The 24,099-nt window shown below is 45.4% G+C and overlaps 1 protein-coding gene across 1 annotated transcript in view; it reads right to left on the minus strand.

Moving 5' to 3' along the window:
• Positions 1–24,099, minus strand: part of LOC117210973 (B-cell receptor CD22) — a 314,738-nt gene that overhangs the window by 147,902 nt on the left and 142,737 nt on the right. Inside the window, exons 4-5 of the mRNA XM_033454474.1 lie at positions 10,125–10,458; positions 9,145–9,380 (exon numbers count right to left, since the gene is read on the minus strand). Coding sequence (XP_033310365.1) covers positions 9,145–9,380; positions 10,125–10,458 — 570 coding nt within the window. The remainder of the gene's footprint in view (positions 1–9,144; positions 9,381–10,124; positions 10,459–24,099) is intronic.

The following is a 24,099-nucleotide window of genomic DNA, read 5'->3' on the forward strand; positions in this document are numbered from 1 at the left end:
GGACGAAGATTGCTCCCCTTGATCCTAGTTGAGAACACCTTATCGTTAGGCGAATCTGTTTTATGACTTTCGACAACGAACCACCCATTACATAGCCCATTTCCTATTCACCCTCGCCCCTATTTAGCTGCCCGCTTAACGGCGACTCTTCACGAGACTCTTTGTATTCGTGAATATATTTATGTACACGCGCTTGTGTTGCTTGTCAGTCTCTCTCGTTTGACCGCCACGTTATGGCGAAAAAGTTCATTGCCAGACGCTACTTTCTTGCGAGGGGAGCGAGGTTGCGCGATATCCGAGAAGAGAGAAGACGAGGAAATTGGCGCGCTTCGTTATACGAAATCGCCTGTATAAAACGGACATCATCGCCGTGGGCGGGTATCAGCGTCGTAGAAAACCGGTTACCGTCGTAGGTGTGGCTCGTGCTGCCAGATATTTGGCGCTCTAAGCGCCGCGTCTGTCCCGCCTCTTTAAAATTGAACGTGGCAACGCGAAACCACTATTCCTTTTATGAACACGAACCGACTTACCGGGCCAGCAGAATGCATTGCAGGAATACTGCGTTCTAATTAACATAAACGCGGCAGCCGAGAGGTTGCAGCAGCTTTCGAAAGAAGAGGAATATTTTTGTCTGCTTCTCCGGCGACAGAAGCGTACGCGTTTCGTAGATGTGAAACGCATGGGAGAAAATCAATGTAGTCGCGCTTCGATATTTAGTGGGATACGAACCGGGCTCCAAGTGTATTATTAGTCGGTGGTCGAGGCAAGTTCGAATTTTCGATTAGGGTCTTTGGGAATTTGAACTCTGAACCCGGTAGTGATTGAATGTCGGAATGGAGAGAACGGAATATAGAGTTATGGAGTTTCCTGTTGTTCCCTATCTCCCCGTTCTCGCAAGAAATTCACAATCGCGGTAGCAAATACAGAGCTCGCTTCGATGGTCGAAACACAAATTACCGAGAACTCGAGCATTTGCGATCGCGACGCTGGATACCGGCTAAGTAGCTTTGTTAACTGCTTTAACTGAATGCTTTGTTAACTTTCTACTTTGACGCTTTCCATTCGTAATCCTTACACGAATAAAGTCTGTTTCCTCGAGATACTTTCTCTTGGTTCCAGAGAATATCGCACAGAGTAATATTATACGTATAAAATATAAAACATGTTGAAGCTGTTTCGAAATTAAGAAAGAGTCTGGAATCTGCGAAACAGGAAAATTCAAAGGCTGGACAGCCGCAAATCTAGATCGTCAAATATTGCTTAAACGAAAGAAGAAAAGTAAGTCGAAATCTCTCGCGTCTTCAGCGAGCAGAATTTCCTTTACACGGACGTGCGGAAAAATTATTCTCTCCGAGGATAGCAGCACGGATACAGGTGATTCGTGCAAAATGTATCTTGACCAAATGGAGCTGTGCGGCAGGCTGCCGCAGCGTAGATTATAATCGCGGGAATTGCGGCCAGGCTTGGTCATTAAATCGCGTAGAACACCAGAGATTGTTTCGTCGCTGTTTGCACGGCAACTGAACAAGCAATGAAACGACTGACCGGAGATAGTCAACTAATTATAGCGTTCCTCACGGACCAGAAAACAGAACAATGCTCCGTATATCGGCAGTCTGATCGCGCTTCCAGGCTACATTAAAGGATTTGCACCGTGAGACCAGTTAATTAACTAGCGTGCAATATCAGTCACGGAGATTAAAGTCGATCGACGATCTTCGCGACGCAACGCCTCGCCGATGAAAGCTACTGTTTCGGACAATAGCATCGCCACTTTCGATTCTCTGGTCGATTTGCAGATTAGTTTGGCTATGTTTGCATTATCCTTCCTCTGAAAATATTTCACGAATGTCGAATGACAAAGAGAAGACACGTGCGATGTTCTCGTTCTTCGTAATATGCGACACCAAAGGGATAAAATCTAAAATATCTCTATGGGTTAAAGATGAAAAAGGCGTGGAAAACGTAAATTATAAAAATATTGAAAAGAAGAGATTGGACGTCGAACAGTACGTACTTCTTATATTACGCGCGACCAAATTGGAAATTAATGTCTGTCGCGAAAGGGTTGAAAACATCGAATATTTCCCAAGTACTTTTATCGCATTATCGTTCGTCGTAATTAAAAGAGAAAAAGATTCGATTCACCGGCGAAAAAGAATCTTCGTCCATGCAAATACTTGTACCGCTACCACTGCAACTTACGTTCGGTTCCGTCGGTTTGGAAGGCAATCAGTGCCGCAGACGACCGGAAACGCGCAGCTTCTCCGACGAGCGTGTATCGTTGACCGGCGTTAAATGCCCGGAGAACGATAACGTCGTGCAACGGAGGAGAGTTGTCGGTTCGAACGACAGCCCTTCAAGTGTACCGTCGACCGGAAGCTCGAGGTTATTGACTCGCCACTCGACTTCGTAGGCGTGCAACACACGCTCACGGGGGAAACCTGGGGTGCGGTGTGTGTCGACGAGGAAACAGAGACAGGATCGAGAGACCGTGTAAGAGAAGCGACTCGAAAAGTGCTGTATATACGAGATATGGTAACAGGTAGAGGAGAGACGGCTCTTGAAAACGGCAATTTCTTGTTTCCACCGAGAATTGAATACGCATGGTCGCGCGGTTCGCTTGAAAAAACAACCTCGTTGGAGATAATTAACTTTGCGCTAAATTCTTTCGCGATGGTTTCGCGATGGACGAGATTACAACGTCTTCTAACGGGTCCCGTGTTTTTTTCTGGCAAAAGACTGGAGATATTTCCTAGACACGATATTAACTAACACTCGTAACTGGATTATTAAACGTAATATCGGGAAATTGAAGTCGCGAGAGTTTCTTGGTCGATAGATGTGTCCGGTATAAATCTCAGACGTAGTTGAACGTCTGGTAATAATTATATCGATCGCACGTAAAGTAAGAGCTATAGAACGTGGGTGAGTAATCTGGTTTACGCTGATTCAAGTTGATCCTTGATCTATAAACGAGTTTTGCCTCGCAATTTTTATAACCTGGTTATATTTATATAACGATGTATCGTCGAGATATGCATAGAAATCAAATGATCGATTTGATCCGAACGATTAATTCAAAGTGCACGACGAGCGAGTAACAGGCAGAATCGTACGGCCAGATAAACACGATAGCCGCTGATTGGAGAAACGGCACATCGACGTGGGGAAATTAAGCGGAAAATTATTACCTAGTGCTGTTGCATCTGTGCGTGCCTTGGGCGCAAGGCTTCTAAAGGATCTGTCAGCGCCCAAAACTGGAAATTCTAGTGGTAAACGCGAAATCAAGTTACCAGCGAACAGAGGGTGCTAGCGCTTCGTCGTAAAGCGATGCTGTAACCGTATTCCAGATCAAATGTGATAGTCAAATAGAGTTTTTTGTCAGATCGTAGCGCGAGCAGAAGCCGTACAAACAGAATCTATCGGCTAATAACCAAGAACGATCGATCGACCGTCGGTTTCGAATGTACGCGCGCGATTTTCGATAGTCGAGGCCGCGATTAACCGCGTCGAAACAGCGCCGCCCGGAAATACGACGGGTATTCGATGTTTGGCGACTCCTGCGGTCATCACCGGCCGATGAAATTAAATTACTTCGGCCGCCGGCCAAGCGAAACACCAACCTCGCTTCTCCTCGCCGTTGCAAACCCGATTTTGCACTTAAATCGCTTGTAATCGACGGTTTTTGGCTTTGCGCTTAACATTCCCGATCGAGAAAGATCTTGAACACGTTCGTAGATCGTTCGATGTATCGTCTGCTTCGCGATAGGAATTCGCAGACTTTGCGATCAAGCGAAGAAAACTTGCTTTCGAAGCTTGGAATTTTTATTCCGTTGCCTTTGATCGTTGTATTTGAGACGTGTCGCTTAAAATTTGAGTAATCGAAAAAACAAAATTTCACTTTTTAAGTCTCCAAAAGCCTATCCGTGTCTTTGATATACTGGTCGTGTCATTCGCGAGGACGCGAAGCGGAATAGAAAATATTTTACTGGGCCTAACGCTATCGTGGACGAAAAGAAAAGTAAAATATGGAAAATCGTGGCGAAGACAGAAATTGTAAGCGATCGATCGCGAGGCCATTGGTGCTGGAGAATGTTCCATTAATTACGCGGAAACCTTCAGCTAATCAATGGGTAGTTAGTGGCCAATGGTTGGCTCGCATCAATAATCACTGGGCGACGTGGTAGTATAGTACTGGGCTTTGATGCGCTAATTTACACCACCTGCATTAATGCCCTTGTCCCACTGGTCCGGAACGACGATTGTCTAAGTGCGTGTACGATCCCAGGACAGGTATGCGCAAGGCTCCGCGAACAAGACGATATATTAAGGTAAACCAGGCCGTACAAGCATCGATGTTCATCCCTTAATTGACAATTCACGTCGACATATTTATTTCTGTCCGAATCAACAAGAATCATTGATTTAGATTCCGCTAGCGATGCTGCTCTCCATGCAGAATGTATTATAGTAGGAAAAACGTTACAAACAGGGACGAACAGTGGGATAATTTTGTAGATGTACACCAACGAACATGATCGCTCAAAGATAATCGATCGATTCGGTGGAACAAGCACGTACAAGTCGGCCGTCGTACAACGAAATCTATAGTTTGCAAACTTTGTACCAAGTTGTCGATATTTGCGAGGATCGATAACATTTCTTCGCAAGATGAATGTCAGATGAAAGCAAACGCCGCCGTGGAAGCAAAATGGTACAGGGGAAGTCGATGGTCTCTGGCTGAAAAGGGAATGTAGAATTAACTGACGAACAAAGTAGAATCTTTTCGTTCCATCGCCTGTTTAATATCTGATGCTACGAGTGTAACGAACACACAAAAGAACAAACCTCTCTTGGTTACCTCGCAAATCCGTCTACTCTGCAAGGAAAAGCGCAATCACGCTAACAGCGCGCGATTAACCGGGGAACAATGGCGAGGTCCGAGGCTTCCGAAAATTCGCCGCAACGACACAATGAGCGACTGCCATCCGCGGCACTGCTTCTCCGTATCTGACTGCTATACTTTTCAGTCTGTTATAAATACACCGTGTAAACGTCTCGGTGACACCGGTCTCGTTCCTCCGTCGCGCTTCCGCGGCTTCCGCTTTCGAGCGGTGACAACGGTGGAAACAATGAAGCAACCCTCGCGGCCCGTCCCGCCGTGCAAACTTTAGCTTTTGTCCCAACGCACCGGGAACAAGCGACGGAACGAAAAAGAAGCCCTCCTCTGCTCGGTTTACGGCCGAAACAATACTTTTATCTTTCGAAATTCGTCGACGACGGCCTCGAGACAGTGCCGGTCGTCGCCTAATTAGATTCCCCGACGAAAGGGCCAACTATTTAGCCACTGCCGCTAATAAAGTTCTAAACGGCGAGACAAAGAACCTGGCATAACGAGATTAGCAAATTACATCGCGGTACGCGTTTAATTAATTCCCACAAGCAGATTCCCGAGCAGATTTTCGCTCTTCCTCGTTCGATAGGCATTTATGCGATCGTGATTCTTTTTACCCTCTTTTTTTTTTTTTTTTTTTTATCGACGATGACGATGTAGCCTGGATGAAAAGACCTTTGGTGGTGATACGATTTAGAATTGGAAGAAGAATACCGGAAAGTGTCTTTGTGCGTGGTAATCTCAGGGAAGGAAGGACTATCTTATGCCGTTAATTATTTCTCTATATTAACGTGCCTTTTTCTTTAACGATGTTTATCATCCAACGAAATCGACGTTAGTAGCGAATCGCTAAATCGCTAAATCGAACAAACAGACGGGAATAAACAAATGATAGAGAACGGTGTTTGCTTTCACGACTTATGACCCAGCGCAACAGTCGAAAACCAAGACTGTATTTCCTTGAAAGATAAAGAAGGATGTACGCCGTGAAAGAAGCAGTTTCTAATTCATACGGTCGGCATGCGGCTTAGGTAGCGTACCGTGCAACCGGCTCACAGATCCGATTTCTCGACATCCTTTTGCGAAAGTTTAAATAATACCAGCTTTGTACGTGGAATACCATCCACTCCATCGGCGTTTTATTGTCGTCAGCTCGTCTCGCGAAAATCTACAAAGAAACTCTCGAAACGGGAGAGAATATAAAGAAGAAGAGGAAGAAGAAGATAGAGAAAAAAGGTTGGTCGGCAAGAGGAAGAGAGGCGAAACTTATAAAGAGCGGTTCCGTTGACGTCCACGTGAATCGAGCCATTATCATGCAAACCTTAGGAAGTCGAACGTTACCCGGACAGAGGGAAACGAAGAGAGAAAAAGGATATTGCCGCGAGTGTTGGCGTAGCGCGGCGAAGGAGTAGGAGCAGCAGGAGGCGGAACGAAAGCGGAATGCCACGAATTTCGTTAGCGTGGTTTCGACGATGGAGTTGAACCGACGCGGCGCAGCGGACCGAGCGAGGCCGTATCTGCCCGGTCTGCTCTGATAAAGGAGAAAGCCCCGATATTGGTCGGACAGTGGAATGCCTGCACATTCGTGTCGGACAACAAGATTTCTCTCTGTACCTTATACCAGTCTCGTCAGCCTTATGGGCCGAGGTTGCTGGATGGAACGGAAGGAAACGAGAAGAGACGAGGGAGCAAGAGGGACGAGGAGGAGAAAGGCAGTACGACGGATCGAGGGCGAGGTTAAAAGGAAAGTCGAAGGGATCGAACGATTGCGATTGGAACAAGTACCGTTAAGCGGCAATGGTCTGCCTGTTGTCACGATCAGACGTTCTCCGCAACACGAGAACCGTAGTACACGCGTGCCCTCCCTCGCCTCGACTGTCCTGGCTGAAGAACAAGCCGGCAAATTGAATTTCGGCTCGAACAGCGGGGGAAAAATGTCGAAGAATCTAACGTCGGCGGAAGAGAAGCGAGCACAGGTGTCCAACGAGCGTGGAGAAACTAAAGGAGGGATCGTGGGGTCGAGCCGAAGAAAAGCGAGACGCGAGATTCTCTCGGTGAGAAACTTAGACGTTCGTCTCCTCGTGATTCGACTACTTCGCTGGTGCGAAGAATGCAAAAACAAGGAGAGTGTGTTGTCGAGCGCGGCTAAACGAATTCGTTGTGGAAAATCAGCGATAAAAGGGCAGAGGAGGATTTCGATTTGCGGAACGCCGCGACGCTTCCGCTGTCTGTTGGTCGGCTCGAGTACAGAGAATTCGGCGGAGCAGCCGCATAAAACGTGCATTATTCTTAACTTTTTCTTCGCCGCGAATTCGCTTACGGCAACCCCGAGGGCGCTAAGCAAATCTATTCCCATCAAACGCAGAACGACGTTACCATTTCCAAGCAACGTCTTCCAATCTCTTCTCCTCCTTTCATCCCCCGGCTACGACGAGTCGCTGGGATTTCACCAACACCGACGAAATCGATGATTATGACTCGACGAACGCGTTACAAGCATATTATCGGTCGTCTTTTCATCGAACGTTATATGCTTCTATTTCGATATGCCTTGTTCGAGGCTTGTTTGCTAGCTCGCAATATTCGGAAATTGCCCTTCGAATACAATCTTAATGTTATCGCATCAGTTTTGTTAAGGGTAATGAAGAAATTGAAACGTTTAATCGTTTTTATCGATGGTACGTAATTTCTTCCGGTGAAATCTGTGTGTATAGAATCTTTAGTCGAATATCAATTAATTTCTATTCTTTCATAGCCCTGTTCTTTCAGAACTTTTTGATGCTACACATATCCTACATTTGTTATTCTTTGGTAAGTTAAGATTCGTGTTTCTATACTCTTGGGAATTGGTTCTTGTACGTATTCATCGTCCAAACGTTGATTTGTCACTCGCTATAATTCGGTATTCGGTCAATTATTTTAGTAGGAAAATTGCGAATCTTTCCACTCACCACGATTACCAGATCCGGATTTCTAAAGCGACTAGTTCGGTTAAATGGCGCAAAAATTTTCCATAAAGTGTAAGAAAAATTGTTCCAGCGCAATGAAAGAGCTCGGGTTGTCTAATAAGCCATAAACCCCGGTACGTTGCGTAAAGTCTTGCTAGGAAATCGTTGACAAGTCGGCTGGTTCGGAACTCAAGCAGACTAGCGCGCGAAATTAAACATCGCCGCGAGGGGTTGCACGGATGACAAATAAACGAGGCGAGAAGCGCGACGGTCAGACTGAAAAGAGCAGCTCCGGGGTTGGCCAGGACACGTCTAGCGGCTAGCTGGAAATAAAGGAAGGGCTGTACTTCGCGCGAGCAACGGGCGAGATATTAAAAACAAAAGTGGTCCGCAGGAGGATGGCGTAGACGGCCGCGTGGCGGCTGGTTCATTTGAAACGTGATTCGAGCGGGTCGGCGCAGAGGGTTGAAGCGTGTCGCGCGGCAGTCGGCGACGCCGCTTGCAACGATTGTTTCGTCCCGTGCATACCATTGTTTCGTCGCGTGTATGTACGTTTTGCCGCGGAGACGAACGCGACCGATGCGTCCGTCAAGCAGAAAAAAGAGCAAATTAAAAAGAATACCAGGAACGAGAGGAAGAGAAAGAAGGGGAGGAACGTTTACGACAGATGCATATTCATGCGGCGCGAGGATGCAACCGTGGTCCGAGCGACTTGATTTAATATGCATAAAATCTTTACATTTCTGGGACTCGGAGTAGCATTTTGTAGAGACTAAGAAATAATTTGACACGGGAATGGTGGTTCTCTGAAAGGAGATCTGGTAATCTGCTTTCTCTGGAGTCGATTACGGACGACGAATCGGTAAAATGATTTGTGATACGTTGTAACTCGTCGAAAGCTTTTGCCCGACACGCGATATCGTTCTCGGTCTGTTTCTCAGTTCGATCGATATTTCTGTCGACCATTTTTCCTTTCTCTCCCAGGACTTTCTTATTTTTTTTTTTTTTTTTTTTTTTTTATTACTTTCTGACGTTCTCTTTTAATTGTAATAATCTTGATAACTCGCTGAAAGCTCGTTACGACTGTTGGAAATAATTTTTCTCGTATAGCAGGAGAAGCACAATGCGCGAATATAAAAATTTCCTAATAAAGAGAATCGACAAACAGCATTGACCTTAATCCTCGATAATTAATTTCTAGCTACTCGCTCGTTATACGGCAGTACCGTTTCGTCAATATTTGCTAATACTATTAACTAGATATAACTATCGTGTTCAATATTCATAATCGTAACTTACCGAGGACGACGAGCTTCACAGGTCTGCCGGAAAGTATCTTCCCCTGATCGTCCTCCAGCGTGCAACCCCATATACCGTCGTCTTCTAATCTAACGTTGTCTATATGCAACGCCTCCGTGATAGAGTCACCGATATATCTATGTCCAGTTCCACTCATTTCCGTTCTCGTGTTGATTGTAATCATATCTACCGGACTTCCCTCGTGCAGCCATCTCGCTGGTCGTATTCTGTAGCTCCTAACAAGACAATTCGTACCAATTAGAGAATTAATTCGCAACGACAATACCGTGCGAATTCGTTGCTGCGACGATATCGACTTCGACTACTTGCTCTCGCTACTTTAAATCGAATCTTCCCATTTGCGGGGAAACGGCTACGCGTGCAGAACTGTGTCAGCAATTACGACGAATCTGTTTCGTTGCGTCCCCAGTTACTTTTAAGACGAATCGAACGTTGTTTTTTTTTTTTTTTTAGAAAATATTGGTCTTTCCGACGTGTTTCCGAGTTATCGATCAAAACTGACAGAATGTCATCATCTATCTGGTTAATAACCGTGCTAGATACGTCCGCAGTGGAATTATTTCTACGTTTCGAACAGCTATTTTTCAAGAAAATCGTTCTAGCAAAGCCTTGCTCGTCTTCTAACAATATCTTTTTTACAATGGAATTTTAATTATCAAATTTTAGTTTGCTAAACAGCGATGCCCAGTTTAAACAGCTTCTTTTTCAAACGCGAACGCGATAAATTTCAAATGAACACACTATCCATCCGACTAAAGCAGCTATTTTCACGCCAAATAAATCACTTTCTCTTGAACGAGGAGAAAGAAATCCTTCTCGGGGAAGAAGCGAATAAACCAAGCCACATTTTCTACGATATAAATTTATCTTTAGACGGAGGTACGTAACAGAGAAAAAGGACGAATCTCGTGATAGTCGCTCGTGCGCGTTTCATTCGTCGATGAAGAAGGTTAAATTACCTGACCCCGGGCAATAGCAGCCTCGAGTAATTCTCTAGCTCGCATGGCAATATGACCTTGCTGTGAGGTTTCACCACCAGTTCCAAGGGTGGCTTTGACGGAGCGGCAGCTGTATCTAAGGAGACTGGAACATCGGTCGTAGCGGAAGAACTGGTAGACCATAAGTCCTCTTCGGGGGCTAAAAGGGCCGCGGGCTGCGCCACCTCGTCCGACAGAGAAATCAACGTCGAGCTGGACGCCGTTGTACTGGTGGTGCTCGTCGTGGTTCTTCTAGCACGCCGTCCTCCCTCCTGCCTGCCACGAAGGGTGAAAACACCAGCCTCGTTCACCGACCCTGTAACGACAAAGGATAGTATCGTCATCTCGCTGTTGCGTTGTCTATAATATAAATAATAAAAACACAAAAACAAAAAAAATAAAATTACTTTGCTCGTCAGAAATTTCACAGATTCGAGTTAACAATTTTTTTTTAGCGTCGCTCGCGAACGCGAATTCTAGATGGTAAATTCGAAATAAAATATTTTATTACTACGCTGTTTTACTGGAATTTTAGTTTCTCTATATTCGTACGCATTGATTTCAAGTTTGAAATACGAGATTCTTAGGAAGCTCGATAATCGACGTACTTTATTCCATCAAATTTCATACTTGGCGGTCGTAACGCAATCCCGCAAAACTCGACAGAGCCGCAAAATAAATAGCGTTCCACGCAAACGAAGGCACTTCTTAACTAAATGGTGTTTCCATCGGTCGGTCGATTCTCCCGAAAACTGTCTATCAGCTTCGGTCGACCAAGGCTACCGAGGAAAACTAATTATGTCTTCGATGGACCGCAAATAGCTATAACTATCTAGCGTAGCCGAGGTACCTTGTCGACCCGTGTCTCTACTCATACCCTCCTCACGACCTCCTATATTACGGAACAAGCTAATGTTTATTACTCGCCAAACGATGACAGAGCCGAAACGCGAAACGTCTCTGTCGTTTTATCGCTTTTTGCGAAACCATTATCGCGCGTACGCGCTTGTTCGATTTTAATTTCTAGTCGTCGAACTTCATCGACGCTCCAACTGCTCGAAGCCGGGCCAAATGAACTAAGAAATATTCTTCAAATCCGATCGTCCGTAACAAGCAAAACGAATAATTCAACGAGTGATGTAAATTTGACTCTGAGGCATACGAAAAATGGTATAAACCGAACAAAAGACGCGGAATGAGAAGAAGACGAACCCGCTAAGAGCGAACGATTCGTCAATGCGTTCGTTAACGTTTCCGGGTATATCGGCGACCGGTTATACACCGACACCGAGTGGATGTTGTTGAGCGTTGATGCATGCATTATTCAGACTGTGTATCCATTCATTATTCATGTCATGATCAATGGATGTCAACAGACCGCGATCTGTATCTGAACGCATCAGCCTGACAGAAAGTGAAAGCACTCGCTGTCGTTGGGATGCGTCCGCGACACGAAGGGGCTATCGATGCCGATCAGATTTTATGAAACGAAGGAACCTCACGCGAACACGCTTGTCTTCGTTACAATAATGCGTTATTGTCGCCTGGATGGTCCTGTTTGGTCACCGATACCGTTGACAAGGTAATCAGCCAATTGTAGCGTTACTTGATAATATGCCTCTGATGTCGAACGTCAAGTTTGGATATAGAAATTATATAGATCGCATAGATCTATTATGTAATCGTAAACACGATGAGCCGATGAAATTTATGCTGTGCCGAGAATTCGCTGCTACGATGCCGCTATAATATAACATAGCGATATAATATAATCTGGGAAATTCAGCGTCGAGTTTCTCGGAATTTCTCGGCAACGAAAGTCAATAATTTCTGCATCGTGGAAATCGGAATTAGATCAATCGTTGGCCGTCGGAAACAACACAATATCGGGATACATCGATATTCGAAAAACTTCCAAATAGAAAGAATCGTTGTTCAAAAAGGCAGTGCTCGTTGTTATGCAGATCGATAATGGTAAATTTCAGAAGCGACGGAACAAAAAGATGACAAACGCGTAATCGTAAAGATCGATATCAATGCGTTGCGCGTTGAAGAAAGTGTTATCGATAAATCTCAAGGATATGAGGTTTCCGCGTTTCGCGCGAGTTCCGCGTGTCGAGAAAAGCGATATCGATAAATATCGATCGAATTTCCACTGGATGCCGATAAATTCGCTCATCCTCTGAAAATCAACACCAATAAATTCCGGGTCGTGGAAATCGGCACCGATAAATTCTGGGTCGTAAAAATCGATGCCGATAAATTTTCCCGTTTGGTAAAACCCTGCGGAACATCGGTAAATTTCGGGTCGTGATAACCGATCGACGAATAAATTGCGAATCATGGAGATCGATAACATTGAATATCTTTTCGGCATGATCGACGATGATTTTTGGGTCGTGGTAATTTCCTACGATGACAAATTCTCCGTGCTTGGAAACCAAGGACCGAGATAAATTCTGGGTCGTGGCACGCGGCATCGATAAACCTCGCGTCCGTTCGACTCGAATCTTTCATTAATCAACCCGTGTTACAACCTAGTTACGCTAACATATACACACAGCACGTAACCGAATACGTGGGAAACCCTTCAGCAAGAATGAACTGGACGTTTAAAAACTAAAGCGTAAATTCGTATGGACGCATAGTGGATACGGAATGTATTATATTTCCCTTGTAGTTTACACGCTGATTAATTAAATCCTGGAATATGAAATTTTCTATCGTTTAATGTTATCCTGTTATTCGTCGTTAGAGAAGTTTAATATTCGAGATTGAGAAACTTGATACTGATAACTGCGTAAGCAGAGCCTAGTAAAAACCGACTCGCTAAAAAATATGAAATTGAATTATACAGGGAATTTCGTCTCGCGATATTTCTAACAGTATTGTAGTAACTGATGGTTTCTTAGAGTAAGGACAAGTGACGATGGTAGAGTTCAAAGTTTAATGTATTCTAACAAGTGATATTCGATAACAAAAGGACAGACTACGATATCGTCGCACGCCGACTCACACTTCGTGTCCGCTCAACTCGCACTCTGCTTCTCGACTGACTCTCTGGGCGTTTTAGCACTCTATTGTCTTTCGCTAGGCCCACCGCACACGTGTTCTGTAGACGCTCGTAGCCAGGGTCACGTAGGTCTTTTCGGCAAAGCTATTTACCTGAAGGACCCGGTAATGCACTGATGGAGCCGACAGCGCCTCGGCTCTCGCGACATTGTCTGTAGTTAGCTCGACGTTTCTTAGGCCCTTCTCCCCGATACTACAGTATGAATTATAAATTCGTGTATCGTACAGTTCGATCGTTTCAACATCTCACAGAGATACATTGGACACAAGTTACCAAACAAGTTACAAGTGCAGGTTGCGTTCTACGTTTGTCGTGCAATAAGTCATGCGTTTAGCACCATCGCGCAGACACTGCGCATCGTACGGACCTTGTACGTTGACGTGAAATAACGTGAACTAATTACCTAATTAATCTTGCGACCTACCGAGCTAAAATTGAAGTACCGAGAGACGCCTCAAGTTGCCCCATTTTCACTAATAGAAAGTCGTACGCCATATTTCTGCCGATCGTAGAATCTTTGTCGCGAGTGTCTACTCTACGTGAAATGTCCATTCTTCACTATCCAGCGTCAAACCGTTGACATACTTATTCGTGTAGCTTATTAAAACGTTGAATCCCTTCGCAAAATGTTCTCGAACGTATTAAGTGGCACCTGGAACGCTCGACAGTCGATATTCCGTGGCGTGCGACGTCCTCCGACGTTTACAACCTCGTAAAATCCTTAAGAACTCCGGTCGGCAACGGTTGAAACAACCGTGACTGCTTGCAACAAGCAAGCGAGTCCTCGGCGCTGTATGAAATCGCAAAGACGAAGGATAACCACCGACGAAACGAGCTATCTCTGCGCGTGTCTCTTCGTTGCTGGTTACTCGCAAGCAACCGCGATAAGCGACATCGACCTTGGCGAACACAGGTAAGAAAATGGGAACGCTAGAGCGACGCGGGCGTGAAACGCGAAAGAACAAACGGAGAGACACGACGCCACGTGACGTGCTTACTCGGCGCGTTTGCATGTATGCATGCGAGTCGCGACAATACGAGGTTGTAAAACGGTTAAGAGGATTTGTCACCTCGTGTCACTGGATAAACTCCTTTTCCTTCGCTCGCGAAACTCTGCTGTGTCGCTACTTTGGTTGACATCTTGGAGGACACGAACGCGAGCGACTCGGCTGTCTCTCTTCTCGCCTCTCCTTTATTTCCTTCCCTCTTTCTATCTTCCTCTCTTCCATCTTTCTCTCTTTTACGTACGTTAAAGAGAATCCAAACTCCGCGTCCTGATTCCCTTTGTTCGTGGCGCATCAAACGTGAAATATGCGAATTCGCCCGGGGAATTCCGGTAATTTGCGAAGAGGAATCGGGGAAACTCGGCTTCGTCTTTAATCCCCCCCCGAAATACTAGATTTGTCGAACGTTGCACGAAGCAGCGGAGCGGAGGGAACGGGGCGCGCAGCGGTACGGAGGAAACTTAGTCTCGCAAAACGCATGTGATACCGTGGAAAGTTGGCTGGAAGTTCTTCCTACCATCCTCTTGCACGGCGAACTCTCCAACCCCCGACCATCCGCCGGCTATAGGATTTCGCTTCGTCGCGCTATTAATCGCTACTTATTTCCAGGCTTAATGGTGCCGTAAAGAAAATCGTCGGAGGATACTGTTATCCGAAGGGGTGAATTTGTTGCGCCAGTTCCGCGGAACGTCGGAAGTGCACAGCTGTATAGGGTACAATGGTTTTAATGGGCGCATTGTGTCTGTTTCGTCGAGTACTTGACTCCGACAGAAATGGTATAATTGAGCGCGACCGGTATTTATCGCTGCGTTTTGTCTGGTTTGCTGAAAGATATGGATTTAAATTGCACCGACGATATAAAAGGTTTCCAACTCTTTGTTTTCTAATGGATATCGAATGACGAAGAGACTAGGTAGGAAGGCTACGAAAGTAATCAATCACCTATGAGGGTAAATCGAGGAGCGATATTAAAACCAGGTCTGAGTGTTTGTGTATCTTTGGAAACAAATTCATTTTCCACCGACCGACTGTCAAAATGATAGAGAGCATCGTCGTCCGATAAAACTGACGGACGTATTTGTCGAAGGTGTTTTGACGCTTCGCCGAAAATACGTTCAGCCTTTTAAAAGCGCACCTTGGCCAAACAAAACGAACAGATCCGTATAATAATCTTTTTGAACGATGTAGTTGGGCAGAAAGGAATCGATCGTGGCGAACTAGCGTGTTTTCCTTCCGGATCGAACGACTCTCCGTGGTCACGGCAACCGCGTGTGAAAAAATGTCATCGACCGTGCGCAGGGCGAATATCAAATAGCACGTTGCAACAACAACGTTCGTAACTCTTGACAAATATTTTCTGTTGTGTTCCTCGGATGCTATTACACCGGCGTATTCGCGAGTATTTACGAATCTGTTGAAACGCTTTCCAGTAAACCGACTGTTGCTAGTTTGGAAAATATCAGAAAATGTTGCCGAAAATTTCGAGCGCTCACGAACGGACGAAGGGAGGAGCGAGGTATAAACGAGTCTATGGTCGCAAGAAAGCACCGAGCGAAGTAAGAGAAGAAAAAAAGAAGAAGGCACAAACGATACAACGTCGGTTTTGTGTACATGAAACTGTAAAGATCATAGACCGCGTCTCTGGAGCACATCTAACAGAGCAATAAGAGATACAAGGCGAAAGAGAAAGGAGGCAAAATGGTGAAACCAAAAAGAAGAAGAAGAAGAGAGGGAGAGAGAGAGACGGAAGAACGAGAAAAATGGAAGAAGTAGAAAAGAAAGAATTCAACGGTATGGATATATATCGGCGAGGGAATTTATCTTTGGCGGAATTCACAGCACGAACGTCTTTGATGGCAACCGGAGTGATTCTCGCCCAGGCCACACCTCCTTCTATCTCTACAATTCCCCTCCTCCTGGTCCTCCTCTCGTTCCGATCCTCTAATCTCTCTTCACCCTTTACTCCGATCCTCGGTGTCATCCTGTACTAAGCCCTCTGTAATACCCTCTGCTACGGAAACAGTTACGGACCGGTATTCGTTCCGGTCCTTGCCCGGTAATTCCAATCACTACGACGCTCTCGTTAACTCGAATCGACGAGCAAATACCGACGCGGCAAGAACAACACACGAGATTTCGACCCCGGCAGCACCCCCAACCTCCTCCTGGATTATACGAAATATTCTTTCAGCTCTCTTGTCCTGTTTTCCATCGGGGAACAGATTAATCTCAGCGGCAGGGAAAATACAGGGGGATACGTTGTACTGTTTATAATCCACGAATGCGAGAACCGAATTAATCCCTAATTACGAACGTCGTTGGATAACTCATTGAACACGGATATACAGATATAATTTGTTCATATATCGTATAATCGTACGCACGGATCCCGATATTAATTTGTCGGTATCTGATTTCGCCAATTAGCTTTGCGTACGAAAGAATCGTAACGAAACGATACGGAAATTTATTTTTCACGATGGAACGAAAGGTCGTTCGTACCTTTCTCCGGTCTGCGGTGTATAACGATCGATCGAAGATTAAATTTATACAAAGGAAACTATTATCTTAGATGAAAGAATACGCGACGCGGGGAAACATACCTTTGCGACTCTGCTCGCTTTCTTCAACATCCTTTAAACGTTTCCACAATGGCCGAACAATTTCAATGGATGAATTTCCGTTTATGCATTGAAATAATCCAGAAGCAGGAAAACCAAGCTTCGTATAACCGACCGCGTAAGTTTTATTTTTATTTCATGTCGAATCGATTTCAATTCCATCTTTTCGTCGTACAATGCCTGCCGCTAATTTTCCGCGAGCTTGTCTCCTCTCGCCGAACGCGAATCGAATTTACTATTACTCGTGTGTCTCTGTCGAGTCGCGTTTCACTTTTCTTGATAATTTTGGATCTTAATTGCCGAAATAATGACATAGCAACGCCAAGTTTACACTTGGCATTTATATTAAAATAGTTATATATTTATTTGATAAACGATTTCAAGGATATTCGTCGATACGCGTTTACTCTTTCTTTGTCTCGCCTTCTTCCATACCACACTGTTAACTAAACGGTTTACGTTCCTTTGTTTTCGAGACGCCGCGAACACACGTATTTCCACGCACTCGTATTCACGTACATGTGTCACTACTACGCGATCGATCTAGTCTGGCACACGAAATTATACATATCTCGATAACTTTTTCTATAGCGCGTCTTAAAAACGAGTTATATCGTTATTTCTATTTATCGTTAGCCGTACGTAACAATAGATTAAAAGAGTGAGAAATAAAATGCTGAAAACTACATGGAATTAAAACACGAGCATCGAGCCGTGAAGAAGAGAAACAAAAGCTGTATTCTGGCGTCCGATTGGTTTTGTTCGAAGAACGCGTGGAATCAGGTGCGGCTAACTAGAAATCGTTACGATCCATCGGACGGTTACGATTACGGTCGACGTTCATAAACATCGAAGAGTATGTCGGATCCATTTGTTTTTAAGCACTACCGATACGTTATGAACTTTTTCACTCTCTCACGCCCACATTTCCAGCTGTTATTGCTTATACAACTGCGTATCTTCTTTTTCTTTTTTTCCTTTTCTTTTTTTTTTTTTTTTTTTTTGTTCTGTAATAACTGTTACCGTTTTGCTCATTTTCTCGCAGCTGGGAACGATCTAGAAAACGGACGATTTGCATAGGAACGATTACGTTAGCCTGTGACGAATTCATGTTGCGACTGAATCGACGCGCACGACGTAACTCGCATTTCCCGATGTCCGTTTTTAATCGGAGGCCAAATATCAGATTGTAATTGACGCGACGCGTGATTTATATTCCTCTACGGGAGATGTAAGAGTCGATGGAAGTTATAATTGGAACGTGTAAAAGATAGAACAACGAGAATATCTCGTAACAAAGGCGGTTAGACGAATTTGTTGCTAGGATAATCTTTTTCGGCGCGAGATTTCTCTCGTAAATAACGCAAATGAAAAGCAGCGACAGAAAGGGAACTCCTATCGCGCTTCTATATTTTCAAACTTATCGTTGAAAACAAATTAAACCTGTCGCGTTTGTCATAAAAGAGTCGGGAGAAACGTTTCCATTCAACGTCCAATTTCAAAACTACGAATGCAGCGCGATGGAATGAAATTTCTAAATATCTGAATTTCCAAATATTCAAATTCTCTAATAGCCAAAAATGGTCAAACTTCCGAGTTTATTAACTTTCAAATTCTCGCAAAATACACCAACTTCGTTGGTCGTCAAACCCTGGCAAAAGCACTCGATCATCCCTTTCGGATTCAATGGAGCCTATTAATCCACCGCAAATCCCTCGAGGGACGATCGAAAATTAGGATTTCTACGGTGTGCCACTTGTATTCCTATCAAGCGACGGCGAAAGAGGGCGAGATTCTTCGACGTGGTGACGTCGGCGGTGACGGCGACGAGGCAACGGATATTATATGTACAGAGCGGTGAAACCCTTGGCCGCACGGAGTTCCATTAACAGCGGCGTTGTCCATCCGGAGCCGGCGGATTGCTCGGGATTCTAATCTGACCGCATAGCATGCCTTCTAATATAGATAGGCTTGATTAATTCCGCGGCAACGCAGTAATGCGTCGTGTGATCCGCGCGCGCTTCCCCATCCGTACGACTACGACAGCAGGTTACGTTGTCGCGTAAACGAGCCGAGATTTCGAGCGAAACCGCGAGCTCAAAGGAACACGATCGCCGGCCCGCCGGGCTATGCGAATTAAATTGGAGTACCCTCGTATCCAGACGGCGTCGTCCATTGCCGGCGTCGTAAAAATCCTCACGACAACCCCCGGCAAACCGGATGCACGCTCGACCCCGCCATTATCGAGTGCCGCTCTGTGCAAGCGGTACAGTGTCTGCGCGCACTGATTGCAGAGTTAGCGGCGGTAAACAGGCTGGATAGAATGGACGGGTGGATCGATGGCTTCGGTGCTTCGATTGCGATCCTTTTGTGTGGATTACGTCAGTGTGAATACAGGTTGAGGGAAACTGATCGATTACACGGATAACGTAAAAGGATAATCTTGCAGTTTTTCCGTTTTGCCACTCGAGATACGCCCGATGTTTCATTCTATAAATTACTTTCGAAATTGTTTTAAAGGTTTGCGTTTAATGTACACGCGACCGATTCTATCGCGTGTAATTTGATGGAGGAACGCAAAGAGACTGGATGTAAAAAGAACAGAAAACCACCCATATCGCGTTACTTACCTAAAATTGGCTGTCCGCGCAACATCGGAAAATAATTCAAAAGGCAGCCAGTGGATCCACGAATATTCATCCCGATTCCCTTCGGCTGAGCGTGGAATCTCCGCTAAACCAGGGGAAACGTTCCGTTTCTATTTAAAAAAAATATCCGACAATTTTTATGATAGCATCCCGCCGCATTCACTGGCGGAAAGTTACGCGAGTAATTTCAGGCTGGCCGCGTGCCACGATCGCACGGCAGTAGGAAAATCTTCGTTCAAACAAACTGCTCGCCTATACACACATAGGCCGGATCCGGTTTTCCAGCCACAGATATCGAGTGATTGATACACTTTCCACTGCGCAGCTTACGGATCTTGCAAGTTTTCTGAAGCTTCGCCAAGAGGCGAGACCCGGATGTCGAATGTGCCGAGTCCGGCGCACGATGCCAAACCGGAAATCGCCACCCACCCGTTTTCCATAGGTCGAAAAAGAAGCTGACCCGCGCGTGCGGCGAGTGCCACAAAGTCCACCTCCGCTATCTTTAATCGTTATCGTTCCGTATCGAACATTTTGCATAACCGATACTCGCGACGTGGTCGTGCCAGAGCGAAACGAATCGACGAAGCTTCGCGACTTCTTTTGCCTTCGAAGTCGCATCCGTTCGGACGATATCGAATGTACGCGAGTCCGTGGAAGAGCTGGTCGAATGAAAAATGACCACAGACCAAAAGCTGCGGCTCTAAAACAACATTTAAAATTTTGACGTTCTGATCGGGTTGATAGGAATCGACGAAGATACTCGGAAGCTGTATGGATCGATGCACAGCTGTATATCTCGAGCGGCGATGGCGATGTTCGACGGTTATCGAACGCCGAGGTTTTGCAAGTGGAATATGGTGGGTTTAAGAAGTTTTATTCAGCGATCTTAATCTCACGAGAAATCTCATTTACTTAGGAGTGAGCTGCCCGATCGTCTCGTTTAGTCACGGACTTCCGATACTAGTGAAAGATTAATTAAAGCTCGGGCAACGCGTAATGCCGGAGCATTGCTTTCCACTTAAGTTCACCGTTTCCGTAACATCGTCCATCGCGGTTCCATCAACCAGGAACTTCGCTACCTGCCGCTTAATAACGGACACTGCTTGTTCGCTGCTAGAGCGACGGAAGCGATATAGCGAGGTCGTAAAATCAGTCAGGAGTTAAACTTTGCGTGCTTCGACGGCCGAAACAACAAGTAATTTTAGATGGTTTGGCAAGCGTAAGATATCGAGTCTTGTTCGATGGATCGTACGATATGAACTCGCGAGACGCGGAAAACACTGTTGCTAAACAAGCGACAAGTAAAATAGAAAATTAGTTCTTTGTAAAGTAGAACGATTACGATCTTGAAATCTCTTCTTCTACGATTCGTCGTCAAAATCGTTGACGATGGGAGAAATCGCTTTCGAAAAACTGACATGTGCTACCGGTGTGAGACGCGTAACATCCCTGGACGCTTTATTTTATGATATTGCCACCGTCGAAGTTGCAACTTCGTTGTAACCGGCAAATATAAACGCGGACGTGATTCATCGACATGGAATCTTTCGGACGACAGCCAGCGAGTTACCTGGAACCCTCGGCTCGTTTCTTTCGTTTCGAGGGTACTCGACGTCTTCGTTAGCGGTAATTTCTATCTGCGAGGAGGAGGACGGCCCCGGAAGAGATTGACGTGGTCGTCGGTCGTTATTCTCTCTTTCGGGCAGCATGGATGGTTCGCGCGCACCGTTCGATCCACTAAATCACCGGTACCACGAGCGAGCGACGTTATTAATGAGGCACTAATAGCGGCCGTACGAGGGCCATGTTTCGTATTCCCGCTCGACCCACTCTCATCGTTCGCCACTTAGCGATAATTGTTATCGTGGCGAGGACCGGGCTTCCGGTACAAATCGGCCGCTATGAAAATCGATCATCGTCTCCGCTTGAGGCTCGACCCCCGTTGGAATTTCGCACTTGATTTACACTCTTCGTCCCGAGTTCGCGCGTACCTATCATCCACAGTGACTGACTTTTATTCGATTTCGCGTGTCACATTAGAGCAATGCTTGGAAATTTGTAGTCCACTAATCGAAGACGAGGATAATTCGCTTCCCTGGCAAGGAACCATCCCGTTTTAGATTTCTGATCGTACGCGGCATTTATTCTATTTATACAACAAGACGTACCGTTCTGTGTCTGACTGCTTCCGCTTCGCTTGCCTAATCATACTCGGCGTCTACTCTAATTGTCTCAATTTCGATCGTATTCTATTCGTCGACCCAATAAAGGTTCGTTCTGCTTGTTTGGCCGGTAGGGACTCGTTCTATTATACTTGCACTGACAAATCTTGTTCTATTTATCTATTCAGGGATCTTTCTACTATATAAGACAAGACTATATACACAGATAAGATTACACGTCTATTCGTCGGCAATTATTATCAAAGACATCGCGCGATGCGTTGGATTTTTAATTATCAGAAGAAAGCTGATTTTTCAATGTTGCTTATTCGAATGTTGCAACCGGCTGACAAACCATCGACTGTAACCGGTCTACGATCGTCACTCGACGTTGCTCTGTAACGTTTCAGGCGAATGTCGGTAACAGAAAGAGGCAATTTCTTTGATCCCGATCGTTCGGGACGAATCGGAGCGGTTGCGGTAATGAATAGAATTAGTGCCATTTGCTGTGAGACGTGCGACGCTACGGCTACGGGAGGACGATGCTAGCTACGGATACCAGCGCTGTTTATTTCGCCCACGATCGAATAAATTGTCCTGGCTTTCGATGCATCGTTCGAAGGGAGAGACTCGTGCTTCTTTCGTATTTGATACTTTGTGCGGTCTCGGTAGATCGAACGTAGGTCGGATGAAACAGTTTGCCGTTCAAAGTTTCCGCCAGAACGCATCTTTTCGATCGTTGCTTCCAAGTTAAATAGTTACGATCGTTGAGCTTGTCTTGCGAGCTACTTTAGGCTTTTAGGAAATACCGTGTCCAGCAATCGCGTAAGGAAACATCGTCGAATGAACGAAAGAATAGCTAAGGATAGCTGTATCTTCGACCTTCGACTTAAAATAACCGGTGCGAAGATATCGTGCAAAGATTTCTTTCTGGAATATACGCGCGATGGTTTGGTACGTATTTTCGCGATTCCTAGCGCGAAGGGAATGGGGGTCGTCTGTACGGTAACTCTCGAGACATTAAATTTTAGCAAAAGAAAAGCTCTTTTACCTTATCTTCGTCCCCTCTCGTCGCGTTTAACATTTCAGACTTTTTGAAACATTAAAGTATAGCCATGATATACGCAGTCTCTTGCTTCGTGCCCAGATACGACTAACGTATTAGCGAGGCCTGTGCACTGCCCAAGGTTTTCTCAATGCGTCTGGTTTCTGTCACTGTGCACTCTCGCTTTCGCTTTTACAACCTTCTTCCTACCGTGTCTTTTAAAACTACGCCGGAAAATAATGCGCGCGTTCTCACGATACCGCGCTTCTTGCGAGACTACATTTCTAATCTCGAGCTTTCAAGATAATGGCTGTGACATCGAATTTACGGGCTCATCGAGCTTAATTACGTTTCCTTGCGGATACAACGGAAGTTGCGTCGCAGGTATAAAGGAGCACGGTTTTCTTTGAAACGATCAGCGATGGCAGCACGCGAACCACGATACTCGTAAATTTCGAAATCGCACGATGATCGAGAAGCTGTCTGAAAAATGCAACGCTTCCCCTGCGGCGAACTTTTACACCGGTGGAAGGGAACGTGGAGCGAGAGAGCGAGAAGAACTGCAGAGGGAAAGGAGGAGGTAGCGCACCGACGAATTTACGGGCATCCGGCAGGACCTTAAGGAAATGCAGAAAGTACATAAAACGACGCGTTCTCCCTGGCAGAGATACTTTTATCGCTTACACATTTAGCGCCGCCAAGGGAATTTCTCGACGAACGACTCGCCACATTGGAAAAAGAAGGGGCTATGAACGACGAGATAGTCGATGGATCCTTCACGCCGCAGAGAGTAATATCTGGCTCACACCCCGTAAACCGGAGGAATAACAAATTTTACACAAAGTTTCTATATCGGTGTGACCTAATAGAATCGTCGTACCGTTAACGTACAATTGGACGCGTCGCGCGTTCTTAAATGCAGCTCTGAAAATTTAAAGATAAAATCGTGTCGTAAACGAGCAAACGAAGGTATATCGTAGCCAGAAGCTTTTGACGATTCTCGTAAACGAACTTGAAGTTCGATACATCTATCGAGGAAACCAGCTAGAGTTTCGGAATGATTAGCCGCATTCGGTGTATACGAAAGATTTTTGTACGACGAAAGCTTTCAATTGGTCCTCGACGTCGAACGTAAATCTTGGTACAAACAGGTAGGATCACTTTCCCTTACGAGCGTACGAAATGCTAACCGTTCAGATTTTACGAGCCAGACTGTCGTAAAGCGACTATTACCTTGTTTCAGACGTGTACCGGTTAGAACACGAAAGAGTAACAGTCCAACGATTTGCCAATCTCGATAGATGCTCTTATCAAGTATGTTTTTTTGTAAATGATCGATCGTAGCTAACTAAAAAAAGATAAATTGCACAAGTACAGTACCGATTGTAGTCGTTGGGTCGGCAG

The sequence above is a fragment of the Bombus bifarius genome, unplaced genomic scaffold (assembly GCF_011952205.1).
Source record: "Bombus bifarius isolate JDL3187 unplaced genomic scaffold, Bbif_JDL3187 scf7180000008213, whole genome shotgun sequence".
In the NCBI taxonomy this organism is placed as follows: Eukaryota; Metazoa; Arthropoda; class Insecta; order Hymenoptera; family Apidae; genus Bombus; species Bombus bifarius.